This window comes from Drosophila pseudoobscura, chromosome 4 (genome assembly GCF_009870125.1).
Source record: "Drosophila pseudoobscura strain MV-25-SWS-2005 chromosome 4, UCI_Dpse_MV25, whole genome shotgun sequence".
Taxonomy (NCBI): Eukaryota; Metazoa; Arthropoda; class Insecta; order Diptera; family Drosophilidae; genus Drosophila; species Drosophila pseudoobscura.
The window spans coordinates 21833820-21852547 of record NC_046681.1 but is presented as its reverse complement, the minus strand read 5'-3'; the positions used below and the strand labels follow the sequence as shown (position 1 = coordinate 21852547).

Here is an 18728-nt window from a genome sequence, read left to right as displayed (position 1 = left end):
TTAAACCTTTTTTTACAATAAATATAATAAAAGCAAGAATTAAATACTATCCAATCTTGTAGAAAATTTATTCATCAATTGGGTAAAATTATGATGGCATGGCTAAATGTTCTATATAGCTAGTAATATTCAACGGAATATCAAAAACGAGGAATATGTAAAAGAGAACTTGAATAAGTCAGTATATTTACATTATATTTTGAAAATGGTGCGGTATGTTTCGGTATATTTCTGGGGGTCGGACAGTACCCGATGAAACTCCCGGCTTTTTGGTTGTACTCCTATGCCATTTGTTTTTGTGTAATTTATGCCTTTGTGCTCCTGTTTTTGCTCACAAAATGCGTGCGTCTGATGCGCTCGTGTTCCTCGTCATTCTCCTGCTGAGCGGCGGCCAATTGTCTAGCGTCCAGGGAACCCTGTCGCCGAACGATAAGCCGAAAAGCAAACACAAAGAATTGCTGCGTGGCCCCCAAGACGATGATGTATTTAGCCTGGGGTTGGTGTCGCCAGAGCCCCTTGCCAAGGATATTCTAGCCCATCACAGAGCCTACCACAAGGACACGGCAGCCAGACGGTTCAATGGCACCACCCTCGGTTATGTGACGCCCGTAAGTGGGGAAAGGAAAACTGGGTATGTGTCGTGTCTGCGCTGATGCATTATGCATTCTCTCGTTACGTTTCAGTGGAACTCTCACGGATATGATGTGGCAAAGATATTTGCCAAGAAGTTCGACATCATCTCCCCCGTTTGGTTGCAAATTGTTAAGCAAGGAGATGCCTATGCGGTGGCTGGGATGCACGACATCGATGCTGGATGGGTGAGCGATGTCCGCCGCAAAGGGAAGGTGCAACAGCAGCAGCTTCAAAGAACAGTCAAAGGTAGTTAGTCCTTTGAAGACTATGTCCATACACTACATTACCTTTTCTAATGGTTTTTCAGTCTTCCCTCGATTTATATTCGATCATTTTACCGATCGCGACATCAAATTATTGCTCAGCGATGCCAAGGAACGCACAAAAGTCAATGACGTCTTGATTAAATGCTGCAAGGACAATCATTTCGATGGTCTGGTGCTGGAGGTGTGGTCTCAGCTGGCAGGACGCATTGATGATAAGATTCTCTTCAATTTGGTGCTACAAATGGGTTTGTTCTTTCAATTTTCTCTATGGAGTTGAACTAGATTCTTGCTTGTGTTTTCAGCAAAGGAACTCCAAAAGCAGCAGCTACGTCTTATCCTGGTCATTCCACCCTTCCGCAAAGACACGGGCATTCTGTTTGGCGAGAAGCACATGGATACGCTGTACAAGCACATCTACGCCTTCTCTCTCATGACATATGACTTTTCTAGTGTGCAGCGACCTGGCGCCAATGCTCCGCTATATTTTGTTCGTCAGGCAGTGGAGACGATTGCCCCCAAGGGCTGTCATGATATGGAGGCCAAGCGTTCCAAGATTCTCCTGGGTCTGAATATGTACGGCAATGACTATACACCCGATGGCGGTGGGCCCATCACCTTTTCCCAGTATCTGGATTTGGTGAAGAATGTAAAGAAGCATTTAACCTACGATGAGCGCGATGTGGAGAACTTCTTTGAAATCAAGTGAGTAATTCGTTGGGAAAGTGTAAAATATGTTAAGGGCGGCTTGTAATACGATCTTTTTAGAAACGAAAATGGTCGTCACATTGTGTTTTATCCCACTCTATACTCCATCAATGAGCGGGTGAAGCTAGCACAGGAATTGGGTGTCGGGATTTCTATTTGGGAGCTAGGACAGGGCCTTAATTACTTTTACGATCTCTTTTAGACAGCATCTTGCAAGCATTTTCAAAATGCAATGCAATGCCTTTTAAAACAAGTTTCCAAATAAAATGATTGCTATATTAGCCTAAATTCGAAATAGTTTTGTTTTCGAATCTCGCGCCTCTTAAAAGTGTTACTTCCAACCCTGGAAACCACTGAACCAAATTCTGGTTCTGAACCACAGGTTCGGGACAACAAAACACTATCGAAATTAGTTTACTATATATGTGTTTATTTTGGTTTAATTCGCCGGTAGTTATACTAAATTAAGTGTTACATAAACTAACATGCGCTGGCTTTATGCCTGTTTTGTTATTATACTGTGCGCCCTCATATTCTGCGAATATGTGGCCGATTTCGTGGTTCTGCAAAAGTGCAAGTGGCCAGAGATAAAGCGAAAGATGGGAAAGTATGTGGATGATCCGCTGCGTGCTATGATCATAGCCGATCCCCATTTGCTGGGCCCTCATCGCGGTCACTGGCTGGACCAGTTTTACAGGGAATGGCATATGACCAGAGCGTTCCAGGCGGCTTCGCGTCTCTTTCAGGTAAGAGGACCCGAGTACGGAGCACAAAATGCCATTGATATATAATATACAGTAGACGCTCGTTAATTAGAGCCACTTTGTAAATTACGTCTTTTTCAGCCCGACGTTGTGTTTGTGTTGGGCGACCTGTTCGATGAGGGAGATATGGTCAGCGATAAGCAATTCAAGGAATATGTCTGGAGGTATTTGCAAATGTTTCGATTACCGCCTGGCATACCGCTAATTAGTATTGTGGGCAATCATGACGTTGGCTTCCATTACAAGTGGGTTATAAATCCATTATGTATCCGTAATATGCCTTAATTTCCCTGTTTATATCGTGTAGAATGCATCCCTTCTTCATGTCGCGCTTTCAGAATGATCTAAACTACTCGCTGGTGCATTTGTACACCATAAAGCAGATTCACTTTGTGATTATCAACTCCATGGCCATGGAGGCCGATGGCTGTATGTTCTGCAATGAGGCAGAATCTGCTCTCAAGAACATTTCACGCACCCTGCACTGCATGAAGTATCCGGAGGAGGCCGAGTGTGCCCGCACACGTCGACATCCCTATAGCCAACCCATACTGCTTCAGCATTTTCCCACTTACCGCATCTCGGATACGATGTGCCAGGAACACGATGCCCCCTTCATTGAGGCCTATCGCGAGCGTTTCCATGTTATTTCCAAGGAATCCACAGATATGCTGGGGGAGTTGCTGAAGCCCCGTTTGGCATTTGCCGGACACTCGCATCACTTTTGTCACAGCGTCAATCGACTGGGGATCGATGAGTATACGGTGGCCTCCTTTAGCTGGCGGAATAAGATCAATCCTAGTTTTATGCTGGTGGGTATAAGCGCATACCGATCTTAAGAGGTTATCTTTTACTGGTTTTACTTTCAGGCCACTTTAACACCCGATGACTATGTGGTTTCCAAATGCAAAATGCTGCCACAGCAATTTGTTTATAATAGTTACTTGTGTGCCGGTATCATCTGCCTTATGGTTATTGCATTACAGCTTATGAAGTCCTTACGCAGGAGCCGCGAACTAGACACAGATCAAAATCATTCAAAGCATAACTAGTTGTATGCTTAATTAGAAATTTTGGTCTTTCGGAGCAAAGTACAAGAGTCAATCGTCTCTTTTGTGATTTAATGCCTAGTTGGGGCTTAGTTCTTAGAATTAGAAATTTGTTTTTCTTGAAAATTAACAAACAGACGACGATTTTCATATCATTCCTAGCTGCTTTTCGCTTATTCTAGAGATATTTCTAATAAAATCGAGTGTATGGATCCATATTAATAAATTTTATCTCGGAATACACATAAGCATAAATGATTGCTGCTCGATCAAATAGAAAAAGGCAGTCTTTATGCAGATTCATCAGTTCCGTTCCTGTACTTCGGTTTGTACTACATTATTTGTACGTTTAGGTTTAAGGTTTAACTACAAACTAGACCAGTTACAAAATTGTTTGGATGCAATGTCGTAAATTTTAGTTTTAGTTTAGGATTTCGGAATAGTTTTTCTTTCCGACTTCTGAGAGAGATTGCGACCTTCAAAGCACTCTTTGGGTAGAAATCTGCAATGGAGAATAATCATTTAAGAACTCTTTATGAAAAACTCTTCTTTTTATAGCTACCTATGAATCACTGGTGATATCAGATCCGGATCTAGAGTCTTCATATCTGTTGGTTTGGTGACCAGGGAGACGAGAGCACCCACCACTATAGCTGTGGCCACACCAATGGGATTTACCCAGTGAAAGGATAGCCGATAGAGGGGAAGCACTTGCTCCTGATCCACCGAAGTTGTCTGTGGTATAGTGACATTACCCTCACACCCCTCCACGAAGACGGGCAGCGCCTGGGAACCAAGTTTTCCCGCTGCGATGGTAAACTGTGTGCCAAATGTTATCCATCCCGAGATCAGAGCACTGGCTATCCCCCCAACAGCAGTGCCCACTGTATTTGCCCAGGGAACTAACATCCCAAGGCTAAAAAGCCCGAAGGTTGCGCCCGATGCAATGGCCGTTATCGAGATGGCAATGCCCAGAATTCCACTCAATTTTTCGAGGACAAACACCAAGGAAACTGCCACAAAACCTAGGACAATGATCGTAGATTTGACCAATATAGTGGAAACCCTTTCGCTGGGCTCCATCTTGAAGCAGCCTCGTACAATGTCCTCTAGGACGACCAGGGAAGTGCAGTTCAGCATCACCGAAAGGGAACTCAAAGCAGCTCCAAAAATACCAGCTATAAAAAGTCCTGGTATTCCATAGATGTGACCCATTGTCTGGACCACAAAGAGGGGCAACAGTTGATCGTCGTGCTAAGTGAGCATTCAAAGAAGGATTACAAAAATACAGCAAATGATTCCTCGATTGATCCCTCACCTCAATCAAACCAGAAATCTTTGGATCACAGTCTTTGTACTTCCCAAAGATTATCAAACCCATATAGCAGAGTATAAGGAGAAAGCAAGCTACTCCGATGGTAAATATGGCCATCGCCATTCGAGCTTTTTTCAGTGAAGGCAGTGACATGTAGCGCTGCACCATTGTCTGATTCACCGCATTGAAGGAGGTCCAATAGAAGAAGCCTCCAATGAGCACGCACCAGACAGTGTGACGCACATACGGCGAGGGACTTATGTTGGTGAAAATTATACGACTTTCCAGGCCATCCCAATCTTTGCAATAATAGGTTGCCAATATAGCCACAGCCAGAACGGAGAGGAACATGACCAGTATCTGCCAGGCATCTGTATGGACCACAGCCTTGATGCCGCCCTAAGGAACGGAATTTTCTAGATTAAAAGATGAAGAATAACGAAATCAAGATATCATACCAGTAAAGTATAGAGAACACAAACAACTACAATCACCACCGATATGTAATGCAGATTTATGCCTGATACTGTAAAGGTGAGATTAATCAAAGATTAAAGAGGTATTCTCGAAGCTTTTACAGATATATCCCTACCCTGATCTAGTGCCAAAGATGGCACATAGACAACGAATGGCAAAAATAGGATCTAAAATGGTTTCAATATTAAATACAAGATAATTGAAAGCATCTGTGTGTCTGTACCTCATCCAAAACGAACATAAAAGCTGCTATACTTCGTATAGCCGAATGGAAACGCATCCCCAGGTACTGTAAAAATAAACAAAAGAGAAAATTATAATTAAATTTAGAAGAAATTAATTTAAAACTAATATAAATATACATTTCAACGGAACGAAAAATATATATTTAATAGATATTTTTGTAGAAGATATGGAACATGTGCTCTCCTAAAGCCATAGTGGGAATTTACAAAAAAAAAAAGTTAAATTACACAGATTTTAATGATCTCTCAAAAACGAATGGCTCTATAAAATTTGAAGAAACTAAGTTTTAGTCTTAATCATAATGTAAAATCAAATAGATTCTATCTATTATTTCGCCAGGTAGAGAACAATTTCAGTGAGAGTTTTCGAGGAAAAAATGCTAAAGCTAATAACATAAAGTTGTTTTGCTGCTTTAAAATGTAAACTAATAAACTAATTGAATGATTACTAATTATACTAATTCGAACAATAATTCAAATTTTCAGGAAAGGTTTAAAAAATTGAATATTTTGTGATTTTTATGCAACAGATTAGATGAGTTATTGTAAAAGGTATAAAAAACGTACGCTTGAAAGAAAATTGTGGGTTTTCTAAGGAACATAATAATATATCAGGTTGTAAAAATTTTCTTGAAGGGTACACAAATTTTAGGAGATAATGCACCAGAATTTAAAAAATTTATAGAAAATTTTATACAATTGTAGGGATTGTAATGATTGCTTTACAAGTCACAAATGAAATAATTTGTGCAAGTTTAAGAGTCAATAATAATTCGAAATTTCACATTACTTACTTACTGCTTATCAATGGACAGAACCTAACCGAACTACTTTGACTGTAAATCAAACTATTTATGGATATAGTAAGTACCTCATAGGAAGAGCCGACTCGTAGAGCACAAAACACCGGTAAATAGATATAGACGACTGCAAAACCATGCAAAAGAATTGCGATGGTTATAAACCAATACTGCGTGCCATAATAGTAGACTTCTGATGGGGTCCCCAGTATCGTAACGCCCGATATATAGCTGGATATAAAAGTACAGAGATTAAATGGATCATATGGGAAGGGAATAATTAAAGTAGGTCTCCCACCTGGCTACCAGACTCATGGCTACGGGTAGTACTTTAAGATTCCGTGATCCAAGCAGATACTCGCTCATCTTTTCGGAACCAAAATCATGTTTCACTGTGGGTTTCGGTTCCTCTTGCTCTGGCTTACTTTTCCTATAGTTAGTCATTCCGGTCTATTCCAATCTATGAGGATCTATGGGTCGTTACTCACTTGATGATGGCGAAATAAATGCCAACGGCTGTGGAAAGCACAGTCATGCCCAGGAATACCATCCAGTCGACGATGCCGAACCTGTAGCTTTTTGCATTCGTCATCTCCAACTGCAATAAAAGTGTTGTTCGTTATTTGATATGGGAAGTGCTATTACAAATGCAAATTTAGATTTGAAATCTTGCCTTAAATCTTTTGTGTGTACAAACTTGTTAATGTCCTTTAAAGTAGTATATTGACAGTAGAATGATTGACAGTTCTTCTTAAGGGGTAACTAAGTAAGTCAATAGGAAAAAGGGCTGACAAAAAAGGGAAACTGACTACAATGTTTTCTTTTTCTGCATTCCAAAAAATATCTTTATGGGCATATAAACGCATATATAATTATCTGAGCTCATATATCATATATACGAGCATTACCCTGCAATTGAAAACCTTCCCACTGATTTTTGTTACTCCCCGCGGGTTTTTGTTCCGTGACGCCATCTTGTAGGATGTATGTAGGTTCCTGTCGCTCCTTGTGGGCTTACGGTTCATACGGGGCAGGTCGCTGCCGGTACCGGAGTTCCCCCTTTCACATTAGTCTGTTCGCCCTTGAACCTCTGGCACCAATTGCGCTCTCGTACATACCAAGCCGCACTGAACATACCCAGCCAATAGAAAGGCTGTGCCAGCCTCACCTTCCTTACGCCTTCACAAGAGAGATGCAAAAATAAATTGTAATTAATTTAAATAATTTTATTTGTTGGCAATACATTTTTGAAGACTTGACGGAAACAAATTGTTGCCTTTATTCGAAAGATATTCGGCCTTCGATCTTGCGTTGACCTCGACCCTCCAGACCACCAAATTCATGTATAATGTAAGGAATTTATAAGATATAATATAATAATATATAAATGAGGGATAGAAACTGACTGTAACAACCTACCCAACCTAAGAAGCGTCCCATACACGATATGGGTTTGCAATGCCAACATCTTTGTAATTTTATAGTATTTGATTATTCTTTTCTTGGAATTTTATTTATAGAACAAGACAGCGGGAACGCTGTGAGTCGCAGCTAGTGTCGCGACTCTACATTTATAACATGCATAATTAGTTTTATGATTAATTATAAATTTGGTCTTTCGTAGCAAGTTGTTCTTGAAAATTAACAGACGACGATTGTCATATCATTCCCAGCTGCTTTGGCTTATTCTAGAAATATATCTAATAAAATCGAGTGTATGGATCCATATTTATTGAATTTTATCACAGACGTTATATGCTTGTAAAGTCACACGGAATACATATGAGGACAAAGGTCTGCTGCTCGATCAAATAGAAAATGCCAAACAAAATTAGAGAATAATGCTTAAAAAAGTGGAAAATGAAAACAAAAAAAACAGAAAAAGAACCTTTCAATAATTCTAAACTATAATACAGATAATATGTACTATACACTATAATATGTAAACGATTATGCATTTAGGAGTTGTGTCTGTGGGAGGATACTCCTACAGTCAGCCCTCTATCTTTATGCAGATTCATCGGTTCCTGTACTTCGGTTTGTACTAGATTATTTCTACGTTTAAGTTTAAGGTTTAACTACAAACTAGGCCAACAACAAAATTGTTTGAAATACAATGCCACAAAAAGGGTTTAGGACCTTGTTTTGTTTTTTGGCACTCAAGTGCTACTATTGAGGAGGTTCTTGTGCGCCTGCGCATGGAGATTGCGACCTTGAAAGCAATCTTTCGGTAGGAATCTGTAACGAATAATATTCATTTATGAACTGCCCATAAATACAGTTGTTTTTATAGGTACCTATGAATCACTGGTGATATGACATCAGGATCGAGACTCTTCATCTCCGTTGGTTTGGTCACTAGGGAGACCAGAGCACCCACCAGTATCGCTGTAGCCACACCAATGGGATTTATCCAATGATAGGACAGCCGATACAGGGGAAAAACTTGCTCCTCATCCACCCAAATGTTCTGTGGCATCGTGACATTACCCACACATCCCTCCACGGAGATGGGTAGCTTCTGGGAATTGAGTTCCCCCGCTGCGATGGTAAACTGTGTGCCGAAGGAAATCCATCCCGCGAGAAGAGCACTGGCTATCCCTCCAACAGCAGTGCCCACTGTATTTGCCCAGGGAACGAGCATCCCAAGCGTAAACAGACCGAAGGTTGTGCCCGCTGCAATGGCCGTCATTGAGGTGCAAATGCTCAAAATTCCACTCAGCTGTTCGAGGACAAACACCAAGGAAATTGCCACAAAGCCTAGGACAATGATCGTTGATTTGACCAATATAGTGGAGGCCCTTTCGCTGGGCTTCATCTTGAAGCAGCCTCGAACAATGTCCTCAAGGATGACCAGGGAAGTGGAGTTTAGCACCACCGAAAGGGAGCTCAAAGCAGCTCCAAAAATACCAGCTATAAACAGTCCTGGCATTCCATAGATGTGACCCACACTTTGGACCACAAAGAGGGGCAAAAGTTGATCGTCGTGCTAAAGGATAAGACAAATAAGGATTAGAAAATATAACATAAATGATTCCTCGATGGATTTCGCACCGTTATCAAACCAGAACTCAGTGGATCGCAGTCCTTGTACATCTGAAAGATCAGTAGACCCACATAGCAGCATACAGAGACAAAGGCAGCCACTCCGATGGTAAATATGGCCATCGAAGCACGAGCCTTTTTCAGCGAAGGCAGTGACATGTAGCGCTGCACCATAGTCTGGTTCACCGCGTTGAAGGATGTCCAATACGAAAAGCCACCAATGAGCACGCTCCAAACAGTGTGCCGCACATACGGCGAGGGATTCGTGTTGGTAAAGATCAGACGACCTCCCTTCGAAGCATCATCGAACAGGGCATCCCAACCGTCGGCGTAATAGGTGGCCAAAACAGCTACAGCCAGAACGGAGAGGAACATGACCAGCACCTGCCAGGCATCTGTATGGACCACAGCCTTGATGCCGCCCTAAGGAATCGAATTTTGGAGATTAGAAAATAGAAAGTAACGAAAAAAAATCAAAATATCTTACCACGAAAGTATAGAAAACGCAAACAACTACGATCACCACTGCAATGACATGCAGATTGATTCCAGATACTGCAAAGGTGCGATAAAGATGAGATTAATCAAAGATTAAAGAGCCATTCCCGCAGATTTTGAATATATATCCTTACCCTGATTCAATGCCAAAGCTGGCACATAGACAATGAAAGGCAAAAACAGGATCTAAAAGGGGGTTAATATTACATAAAAGATAATACAAGGAATCACGATGTCTTCTGTACCTCATCCAAAATGAACATAAAAGATGCTATGCTTCGTATAACCGAATGGAAACGCATCTCCAGGTACTGTAAAAGTAAAGACATGAGAAAATTACAATAAAATAGAGCAGAAAATAATGTAAAATTATATAACAATTATTGTTTTAAAATCTATAAACCATATATATCTATAAATAATTTTAGAGTGATTTAGATATATTTTAAGGAAGATCCACATCCAAAAATTTTAATTGTGATAACTTAATAGAGGAAGAGTCTGTACAAAGACTAGTTTAAAAACTAGTTTATGAAAAACACGCGCTTGAAAGGAAATAATTTTGAATTCTTTGGGAGAGAATAATATATCAGTATCTAATAATTAAAATACTTAATATTTTGTATATACAAGTGCAGAGATTCTAATGATAGTTTTAAAAATCACAAATGGAATAAATTGTGCGACTTTTAGAGTCAAGAATTATTTGAAATTTCACATCACGAACTGAGCTTTGTTAGGGAAAGAATCATATGTATGTATGTATGTATGTATCTAATTATACAGATTAAAATGCGAGCACCTGCATGGTTAAAGGAATACCATTGTAATAGTACCTCTGTGATTGCCTGGCAATCAACGCTAACCATAAGCCAGTGTCCAGTGTTCAGTTCCATTGACGTGCATGCAAGCCCAAAACCCAGTCATGTGGAGAGAATTTCACTGTTCTTTAGGAAGTAATTGGTCTAGGGCACAAACAAACAAACAAACAAACAACAAAGTGTTTCGGACAGTTGTCAAGTGGCGGAAAAAGCGACTTTGTAATTAATCATATCGGATCGGAGACCCATTGAGACGACGACGCTGTGCCGACGCAACAAGTGGCCGAGAGCAAAGTCCAGATAGAAGCCTGGAACAATCTGAAACGGTCTTTAGCTTTTCAGTTAATTGAAATGCCGTCGTTTCCCCCATCGATTGTAGACAATAATATGGGGAAACAGAACAGAGTACGAGCAACATATGTCACACTACTAATGAGTATTTTCTCTTGCTTATCAGTGGACAGAACTTTACCGAAACACTTCCACAGTAAATCAAATTATTTATGGATATAGTACCTCATAGGAAGAGCCGACTTGTAGCGCACAAAACACCGGTATATAGATATATGATACAGCAATACCCTGCAGAACAATTGCGATGGCTATAAACCAATACTGCGTGCCATAATTGTAGATTTCTGATGTGGTCCCCAGTATCGTAACGCCCGATATATAACTGGAAATAAGGTACAGAGATTAGATGGATTATGTGGGAAGGGAATTATTAAAGTAGGCGTCTCACCTGGCTATCAGACTCATGGCCACGGGGAATACTTTGAGATTCCGTGATCCAAGCAGATACTCGCTCATTTTTTCCGAGCCGAAATCATGTTTTCTTCGCACCACTGGGGTTGTTGTAGGCAAAGTGGGCTCCGTATCCTCTAGCTTCGGTTTACTCTTCCTATAATTAGTGATTCGGGTTACCAATCTATGAGGATCTATGGGTCGTTACTCACTTGATGCATCCAAAATATATGCCAGTAGTTGTGGAGAGCACAATCATGCCCAGGAATACTATATAGTCAATGGTGCCGAATCTGTAGCTGTTTGTAGCATTGTTCCTATCCAACTGCAATAAAAGTGTTGTTTGTTATTTCATATGGGGGTGCTATTACAACTGCAATTCGAGATCTTGCTTTATTTCCTTTGTGTGTACAAGTGCGCGAAATGGAGATAAAACTTTTCAGACAAATGATAATAGGATAACTGAGTGGCATATGGCTTACGGAGGGGCTATATCTTTAAGGGGGGTTATCTAGAAAGAGGTTGAGGTTTGAGCAGAATAAGAGATGCTCTGTCTATTTTAGGGAACAATGGTTTCATTTTGGAATACATAGGAAGTTCTTTCCCTGAGTTCCAAAAATCTTTTTGGTCTTATAATATACCCATATATGTATATGTATATCTGACTGAACTCTTATATGCACGATGATGCATTGAAAACCTTATCACAGATTCTGGGCTAAATTTGAGTCATTCATTCCCCCGACAAAAACCTCAAAACTAAGAACTTTTGTCTATAAGTCCTAACAGCCCCATGAGTCTGCTTAGTAATTGTCCAACACACGGTTGGAGCCCAATCTCAGAGACTTTAACCTTTTACGCAATGCCCAGCAGCATTATCGCTTATGGACTTTGTAACAGATGCCCTCGACTCCGTCTCTCGTCTCCGTCTATCTCCATTTTTGGCTAGCTGATACACAACGACAGACAACAACACACGGGTTTTGTTTTGCATATTTCCGAATTCAGATTTTGTATTTCGGGGCTCTGATTAAAAGTGTGCGCGGGAGATACGTACCGCTTCCATGGTGCTTCTGCTTATACCGGTAACGATAGGTAGGTGGTTGGGGGTGTACTCGAAGCTTTCGGGAACTGGAACTGGAGCAAACCAAAAAAACGCCGCTACAACAGCAACAGAAATGTGCGTCGCTCACGAATATCAGCAACAAAACAAATTCACGATAAAACACTAACATACAACGTAATGTGTCGGAAAAAAGGGTCGTCCGGTTACCGTTTCGGAATGTTTCTATTTTGGCAGGGTTTCAAAAATACACATTACAGCACTCCCGCACGCAATAAATCACACAAAAATGGAACGCTCGACGAGGAAATTGAAAGTGAAATGAAAGTTCATACGGCACATTCTATGCGTTTGCGATTTCGCTGATTCTTTGGAAGCCAGGTCAAAAAAAGAAATAAAAAATTCCATACACATTGAGAGCAACGCACGAACAACCCGAATCCACTTTGGTTACCGAACTGCCTCCGATGGCTGGGAGGGCCAGCTGTTAAATACAACAGCAAATATACACGCAAAAGCTCCCCCTCTCTCCCACCCAACACCACGAGAGATAGTGAGAGTGGCTGAGAGAAAGCTTCGTGTGAGTTTTAATCAGCTCTATGTCACACTCTCTCTCTCTCTCTCTATTAATGGCCCTGCAAGTCTGTTGGTCATCAGCCCGATCCGCGTATGAAAGCAATGGTCAGGGGACTCAAGAGGTTTGAGGGGGGGCTGATTGCAAGGATATGGGAACGGTTATAATCATAAAGTTTTCTTTGCTATAGTTAAAAGCATCCTCTGCCGTATTTGAGCTTTGCTGCGAGAGATGTTTTGATATTAAAAGCTACGTAAATTAACGGGTTTTTTGCCTGCAAAGGGATTTTGCCATTTCCTAGGTTTAATACCCGGTACTCGAAGTATAGAGTTATATTATATTTGGTGAAAGTGGATGTGTGTAACACCCAGAAGGAAGCGTTTCCGACGTCATAAAGTAAAGTTTGTACTGGACTTTTTCTGCCTAGCTCCAGAGCTGGCAACAGGCTCTCTATATGTGCACACGACTATCATACTATATATTTTAGGTCCAACAGCTTGTATTGGTCTTTAGAATTCGCTAGAGATTATGACACTTTTTGAAGACGCTTGCCCATAATACAAAAATTCTTATTTTGTATATCCTTTATATGCAAATTTTATTTAATATAGACTATACGAATTTGTATGGTATTTTAAAAATAAAAAACCATATGACCATTGAAATGTATGGGCGTTGAGCATGGATTGTGATTAAAGCTTGTTTTAGATAATATTCTTCAAATTGGAAAGGTAAGGACGGACAGAAATGGACAGCAATAACCTGCCCACCTATAAACACACGTGTGTATGGGTTCGCAATGTCCTACATCTTTGCCATTTTATAGTATTTGATGGTTCTTTCTTGGAATATCAGTTATGGAAAAAGATAGTCAATCGATAGAGCCGGCTGAGGGCATGAGTAAACTAGCACTATTTCGAAAGAGCAACCACAACAAACGATTGCACAATTGTCAATGGCAGACGTGTATTGCCCATTTCCATCATTGGCCCGTATTTACATTTCCATTGTTGCGGGCCGAATCTAATTGGATTAAAGAAAAAACCTCACGCCGACCGACCCGGCCCAGCAGCAGTCACAAGGGGAACACGCATCGGGCCTGATGGCGTGGCGGATCCAGAAGTAGAGCTGAAACCAACAGAGATAGTTTTGTTCGAGCCAAAGCCATGAGCAACTCCGAGAGTCACATAAAACCCATCTTCAAGCGAAAGACGAGCTTCTCCACTAAGAGCGCCAGCACCAGCGGCAATGGCGGCGGCAGCCCTCCAATCATCAACTATGAGCGTATGGAGGGAGAGAATGCTGTCAAGGTTATGCCGCCACCAGCGGTGGGTCCACCGGCTCCACCATCCACCGGAGCACATAGCAAACTCATGATAAAGTTGACCTCCTCAAAGATTTCCCTGCGAAAGAACCCTCAGGAAAAGGGACAGAGACGGGTTCAGCATCTACAGACCATGCCCATTGCCGAGGCAGTGCGTCGAAAGTCGGCCCCACAGCTGTTCAGTTTCACCATTTCACCCAAAGTGGAGGGCACCTTGGCAGACACCCCAACAGTGCCCAAACTGGAGCTGAGAAACTGTATACGACGCTCGAGGACCCTGGGATTGCCAGCGCCGGTCCAACCCACGCTTATGGAGATACCCCTGGATGAAGCGCAAGTGCCGGATAGTGGGAGCGAGCGCAGCAGCAGCCAGGCCGGCGCGGGAGGTGGGAGCTCCACGTCGCCAGAGTCCCTGCTAGACAATATCTTGAGCGGTGCCTCGTCCGTGTCCGTGCAGAGCAGCAGCAGCAGCAGCCAGGCCAGCAATGTGACCGTGGCCCAGCCGCAGATCAGAGCCAAGGAGCAGCTGCATCCCAAGCGATTGCTGAGCCTGATGGTCTCCCCCGAGCTGAGGGTCTCGCCACCCACGCCGGACTCCTCACAGCCCAGGCAGGAGATGCTGCCGCGACTGCTACATCCTTCCGTGAAGGGTCCTGCACGGCCACCCACTCTTGAGATCTACAATGCACATAGTCCGATGAACATGAGTCGCTCTAACTCGCCTGCCATCACGCCCTCGCCCTCACCCTCACCGAGCATCACCCTGAGACCCAGTACTCCGCCAGGGACATCATTGATCACCTTCACGGATGATCTCAAGTGCGCCATCTGCATGGATGTCTACACGGATCCGCGGACACTGCACTGCCTGCACTCCTTCTGCCTGCAGTGCCTGGTCAATGAGAACTTCAAGGAGGAGGCCTCCGCTACATGGGATCAGTCCCAGAGCGAAGCTCTGGATCCCTCCAACTACAGCCTGCGCTCGGAGATGGGCGGATCGAGTGCAGAGCTGGCGACGGTATCCCCTGCCAGGCAGCGTGGAGCCAGCTTTAGTTTGAGGCGCAAAAAATCCATGGATCGGTTGGTGGTTAGGGTAAGTCCTAGGAAGCTCTGCTCCTTGCTCTAATCTGCATTGACTCCACTCCTCTATTTCACAGTCCAAGAGCGATGGCAAGCGATCCACCAGTTCCTTTAGCACCCGGTTCACGGGCAGCTTTGTCAGCGACATTGCCCCACGCTGTATACGCTGCCATGTCTGTCACTATCCCACGGACGTGCCCCTGGGTGGTGTGCGTCTGCTGCCTCAGAATTATCTGCTGGTGAGGCGCATCGAAGTGCTGCGACTGCAGGCGGGCGAAGATGTCATCTCGAGGGTGTGGTGTTCCCTCTGCAGCGATGAGATTAGTGTAAGAAAAAAGAGATTCCTCTAGAGATACTGATACTAATAATACTGGTATGCTTTTCCAGGCCACCTATCACTGCATCAGTTGCACCCTTAATCTGTGCTCCCTGTGCAAAGAGGCCCACGAACGGCAGCGGTCTACAGCCAACCATCGTATGAGAAGCATCCTGGAGTTAAGACGCGCCCGCAAGCAAAAGCAACAGCAGCTGGGTCTGGGAGACAGCAGCAAGATGGTCTTAAAGTGTGGCCTGCACACCAACTTTGAGCTGAAGGCCTTCTGTGTGGTGTGTCGACAGTTGGCCTGCACGGATTGCCTGGTACTGCTCCACAAGGGTCATAGGCATGAAAACATAGCCCGGGCTATTGGGCAGCAGGGTAAGCTTTTACGAGAAGCCACCGATCAGACGCGTCCGTTGTGCCAGTACGCCGAGCATTCGATCGAGCGACTGAACGACATAGCCAGGGGCATCAATGCCAGATGCGATGATATACATAGCCAGGTGGAGCGGCATATGCAGGCTTACTTCGAGGCAGTGGAAGTGCATCGAAGGACACTGCTCCAGCAGATATGTCGCGCGAGGGAGTCCAAAGTGGAGATTATACTCAAGCAGCAGTTGGATTTGGGTGAGAAAATATCTTTCAGATTACCATTCTAGCTCTAACCAATCTGATTCCCTAGAAAAACGCACTCAGGAGGCCATGGATGCTGTACGGTTTAGTCAGGAGCTGTGCGAGATCGGTGCCGATGCGGAGATACTCAGTTTTGTCGGAATCCTCCTCAAACGCTTCGAGTTCTGTCAGCAATTCAAGCCACCCGTGGATCCCAAGATCTCAGACTCTCTGCACTTTCTCCCCAAGATTCGGGCACCAGCCACCAAGGATCAGCGGGATATACCTCTGTATGGCATCATTACCATGCAGGTAGTGGAACCATCGCTGTGCACTCTGGAGTGGGAGGGCTTCTCCCAACTGCGACTCCACAAAAAGGCCGATCTCCTGCTGCACTCGCGTGATGCCGATGGTGTGTCCCTCTGTCATGGCGGCCTGCAGATCAATTGCATGATCAAATACAAGGACTCAACCTCCAAGTTTCTCCCCATCGAAGTGTCGGACAATCGTGATGGCACCTACAATATCTCCTTCACGCCCGACTCCCAGGGTACTCTCATCCTCACGATCACCATCAATGAGCGGCCCATCAAGAGCAGCCCCTTCACTTTCCAGGCGAGGCAAGTGCGTCCCCACACGGGCATCTACCACTGCTGCTCCTTCTGTTCTGGCAAGGGCAGTAGGAGTGTGAAGTGCAGCTGCGAGGGACGTATGCCCGGCTACAGTGGCTGCGGGCATGGCCATGCAGGGCATCCAGGACGCCGTCACTGGTCCTGCTGTGGCAATGTCCTAGAGAACTCGGAATGTAATGTGGCCAACAAGTTGTTGAATGCGAAAGAATAGTTATTTTGCTGCCTATTTCACTGGAGCCGTTGATTTCTGTAGAACAAAAACTTACGTATATACTTTTCCTCATCGTGTAGAAAACAAGTTCGCATTTATTAATTTCAATTTACATGGAAATACAGGTTAATCCTTTTGGGATGGAGAAAGGAAAAATATTTGTTTTTTGTGATCGAAGCGCATATCTCGTGATTCGGTATATCTCAAATGAAAAGGGGGTGTGCACTTGAGATTAAACTACGTAACTAATTATATATGTTTAAATATTATGTACTGTCGGGGCTTCTTCCCATGGGTCACACGCTCCGGGTAACTGATAGAGAGGCTAGTCCTCGTTGTCCGAGTACCAGGAGAGTCGCTCCTCATAAAAGCCAATCACCATTTGCGGGATCTTCAAGTTTGCAATTGACGACGGAACCATCTCGGCCTGATCGACACCCTTGAACTGAATTAGGAATGTAAGGCGGCCATTGTTGTCGGAGGCCCCCAATATTTTTTCCGCCTCCTGGCCGCGATCAAAGCCCGTAGTAGTCGATCCGTTCGAGTCATTGCTATCCTGGTCAGGCTCTGTTCGTTTTGATTTTCCATTGGGCGCTATCGGGCACAATTGTTATTTTAAAAAACTCATTTGCATTTGGTGTGGTGGGTCCACTCACCTGACGGCTCTTCCGATTTGCGCTTGCTGGCTGGCACACCGGTGCCAGTGGAGCTACGTCCCGTTTCCTTCACTTTGGCACTGCTTCCGGGACGATCCTTTTTGCCCCCCGCTGCCTTCTCCTGCTACAACAAATAAGAAAAAAATTCCGATTTAAAATCTGCAAACGCAACTGTACCTCAAACACTTGTGAGTGAAACCCAAGCCACAGATACATACCTCATCCTTACGACTCAGTTCATACTGCTGGATAAGATCTTGGCAATCGAGATTGTTTTCCGGTTCCCAAGTGTTCTCTGTCTCGGCATAGCCCTTCCACTTTAGGTAGTATTCCACCTTCGAATAACAAATCACAACACAACCCGTTGACGACAGCAATAAAACATCTAAGGGGGCATGGGGGACTAGCGGTGGCACTCACCTTTCCCTTTCGCACACGACGATCAAGGATCTTCTCCACGGCATACTCCTCCTCCTCCGCCTCGGACATGGGGCCATCGGCGTTTTCGGGATTATCAGTCTTTTTGCCCATATTTTGTATGTTGTTCGAACTTTTGTTTAATAGAGAACGAAAATGTGAGAACACGCGCACAAACACACACGTACAGGCTTGCAAATGCAAAAATTCGGCCGTAAAAAAATTTTTTGAAGGCGAATCGTTTTGTCTCCAATTGATACACTCACCACTTATGCTGGTTAAGTAAAAAAAGAAGAATCAGCAGTTTGCTGGACTGTTTATTTGAATATCCTCACACAATGCCCCTTCGTTGAAAAATTACAGAAAGAAAAAAAAGCGCCTTCTAAGTGACGCCGGTGCTGTGATTAGTGTGACCGACCCTCGGAAATATAGCGAGGTAGAACGATTAACCTACTATAAGCCAAGGGTGTATTTAAAT

At 43.5% G+C, this 18728-nt stretch overlaps 6 protein-coding genes across 12 annotated transcripts; 3 read left to right on the top strand and 3 right to left on the bottom strand.

Moving 5' to 3' along the window:
- Positions 1 to 233: 233 nt before the first annotated feature.
- Positions 234 to 1899, top strand: LOC4816925 (chitinase domain-containing protein 1). The gene is made up of 5 exons (XM_001356581.6): positions 234 to 608; positions 684 to 879; positions 941 to 1144; positions 1202 to 1601; positions 1665 to 1899. Exons 1-5 carry the CDS (start codon positions 339 to 341, stop codon positions 1804 to 1806), a joined length of 1212 nt encoding a protein of 403 aa, XP_001356617.5. The 5' UTR covers positions 234 to 338; the 3' UTR covers positions 1807 to 1899.
- A 51-nt stretch (positions 1900 to 1950) lies between these two features.
- PGAP5 (Per1-like protein PGAP5) lies at positions 1951 to 3635 on the top strand. Of its 2 annotated transcripts, none has more exons than XM_001356580.4 (4): positions 1951 to 2350; positions 2450 to 2613; positions 2676 to 3180; positions 3238 to 3635. In XM_001356580.4, exons 1-4 carry the CDS (start codon positions 2090 to 2092, stop codon positions 3418 to 3420), a joined length of 1113 nt encoding a protein of 370 aa, XP_001356616.2. In that variant the 5' UTR covers positions 1951 to 2089; the 3' UTR covers positions 3421 to 3635. The 2 variants fall into 2 exon arrangements, with proteins under 2 accessions (XP_001356616.2, XP_033235666.1); XM_033379775.1 differs by having other exon boundaries at positions 2168 to 2350; positions 2421 to 2613.
- A 56-nt stretch (positions 3636 to 3691) lies between these two features.
- LOC6902923 (sodium-coupled monocarboxylate transporter 2-like) lies at positions 3692 to 7024 on the bottom strand. 4 transcript variants are annotated; one of them, XM_033379772.1, is made up of 10 exons: positions 6928 to 7024; positions 6743 to 6852; positions 6553 to 6684; positions 6326 to 6485; positions 5433 to 5498; positions 5325 to 5376; positions 5191 to 5258; positions 4736 to 5131; positions 3980 to 4671; positions 3692 to 3919 (listed from the first exon to the last, which is right to left on the bottom strand). In XM_033379772.1, the coding sequence occupies exons 2-10, from the start codon at positions 6844 to 6846 to the stop codon at positions 3844 to 3846; spliced, it is 1746 nt and encodes a 581-aa protein (XP_033235663.1). In that variant the 5' UTR covers positions 6847 to 6852; positions 6928 to 7024; the 3' UTR covers positions 3692 to 3843. The 4 variants fall into 4 exon arrangements, with proteins under 4 accessions (XP_033235663.1, XP_033235665.1, XP_033235664.1 ...); XM_033379774.1 differs by having other exon boundaries at positions 6553 to 6678; XM_033379773.1 differs by having other exon boundaries at positions 6553 to 6678; positions 6743 to 7024.
- Positions 7025 to 7963: 939 nt separating this feature from the next.
- LOC4817241 (sodium-coupled monocarboxylate transporter 2-like) lies at positions 7964 to 12956 on the bottom strand. Of its 2 annotated transcripts, XM_001356579.4 has the most exons (10): positions 12420 to 12956; positions 11575 to 11687; positions 11361 to 11519; positions 11135 to 11294; positions 10043 to 10108; positions 9932 to 9983; positions 9787 to 9854; positions 9309 to 9722; positions 8552 to 9243; positions 7964 to 8492 (listed from the first exon to the last, which is right to left on the bottom strand). In XM_001356579.4, the coding sequence occupies exons 1-10, from the start codon at positions 12426 to 12428 to the stop codon at positions 8414 to 8416; spliced, it is 1812 nt and encodes a 603-aa protein (XP_001356615.4). In that variant the 5' UTR covers positions 12429 to 12956; the 3' UTR covers positions 7964 to 8413. The 2 variants fall into 2 exon arrangements, with proteins under 2 accessions (XP_001356615.4, XP_033235661.1); XM_033379770.1 differs by lacking the exons at positions 11135 to 11294; positions 11361 to 11519; positions 11575 to 11687; positions 12420 to 12956 and adding an exon at positions 10634 to 10708.
- A 992-nt stretch (positions 12957 to 13948) lies between these two features.
- Positions 13949 to 17542, top strand: LOC4817149 (tripartite motif-containing protein 45). The gene is made up of 4 exons (XM_001356578.4): positions 13949 to 15416; positions 15481 to 15729; positions 15791 to 16349; positions 16405 to 17542. The coding sequence occupies exons 1-4, from the start codon at positions 14166 to 14168 to the stop codon at positions 17175 to 17177; spliced, it is 2832 nt and encodes a 943-aa protein (XP_001356614.3). The 5' UTR covers positions 13949 to 14165; the 3' UTR covers positions 17178 to 17542.
- Su(var)205 (Suppressor of variegation 205) lies at positions 17255 to 18688 on the bottom strand. Of its 2 annotated transcripts, XM_015180554.2 has the most exons (5): positions 18517 to 18687; positions 18254 to 18383; positions 18052 to 18168; positions 17834 to 17957; positions 17255 to 17771 (listed from the first exon to the last, which is right to left on the bottom strand). In XM_015180554.2, the coding sequence occupies exons 2-5, from the start codon at positions 18362 to 18364 to the stop codon at positions 17503 to 17505; spliced, it is 621 nt and encodes a 206-aa protein (XP_015036040.1). In that variant the 5' UTR covers positions 18365 to 18383; positions 18517 to 18687; the 3' UTR covers positions 17255 to 17502. The 2 variants fall into 2 exon arrangements, with proteins under 2 accessions (XP_015036040.1, XP_001356613.1); XM_001356577.4 differs by having other exon boundaries at positions 17834 to 17954; positions 18254 to 18688.
- Between the last annotated feature and the right edge of the window lie 40 nt (positions 18689 to 18728).

Bases quoted from the DNA above. Each gene is read 5' to 3' on its own strand.
- LOC4817241 (XM_001356579.4), bottom strand. The intron at 10,109-11,134 runs GTACTATATCCA...TTACTTTTACAG, and splicing joins AAGTCGGCTCTTCCTATGAG to TACCTGGAGATGCGTTTCCA. The intron at 8,493-8,551 runs GTACCTATAAAA...TATTCGTTACAG, and splicing joins ATATCACCAGTGATTCATAG to ATTCCTACCGAAAGATTGCT.
- LOC4817149 (XM_001356578.4), top strand. From the start codon at position 14,166: ATGAGCAACTCCGAGAGTCACATAAAACCCATCTTCAAGCGAAAGACG. The intron at 15,417-15,480 runs GTAAGTCCTAGG...TCTATTTCACAG, and splicing joins TGGATCGGTTGGTGGTTAGG to TCCAAGAGCGATGGCAAGCG. The intron at 15,730-15,790 runs GTAAGAAAAAAG...ATGCTTTTCCAG, and splicing joins TCTGCAGCGATGAGATTAGT to GCCACCTATCACTGCATCAG.
- LOC4816925 (XM_001356581.6), top strand. From the start codon at position 339: ATGCGTGCGTCTGATGCGCTCGTGTTCCTCGTCATTCTCCTGCTGAGC. The intron at 609-683 runs GTAAGTGGGGAA...GTTACGTTTCAG, and splicing joins CCCTCGGTTATGTGACGCCC to TGGAACTCTCACGGATATGA. The intron at 1,602-1,664 runs GTGAGTAATTCG...CGATCTTTTTAG, and splicing joins GAGAACTTCTTTGAAATCAA to AAACGAAAATGGTCGTCACA.
- PGAP5 (XM_001356580.4), top strand. From the start codon at position 2,090: ATGCGCTGGCTTTATGCCTGTTTTGTTATTATACTGTGCGCCCTCATA. The intron at 2,351-2,449 runs GTAAGAGGACCC...CGTCTTTTTCAG, and splicing joins CGGCTTCGCGTCTCTTTCAG to CCCGACGTTGTGTTTGTGTT. The intron at 2,614-2,675 runs GTGGGTTATAAA...TATATCGTGTAG, and splicing joins GACGTTGGCTTCCATTACAA to AATGCATCCCTTCTTCATGT.
- LOC6902923 (XM_033379772.1), bottom strand. From the start codon at position 6,846: ATGACGAATGCAAAAAGCTACAGGTTCGGCATCGTCGACTGGATGGTA. The intron at 6,486-6,552 runs GTGGGAGACCTA...TTTTATATCCAG, and splicing joins GCCATGAGTCTGGTAGCCAG to CTATATATCGGGCGTTACGA. The intron at 5,499-6,325 runs GTACTTACTATA...TTATTTTTACAG, and splicing joins GAGTCGGCTCTTCCTATGAG to TACCTGGGGATGCGTTTCCA.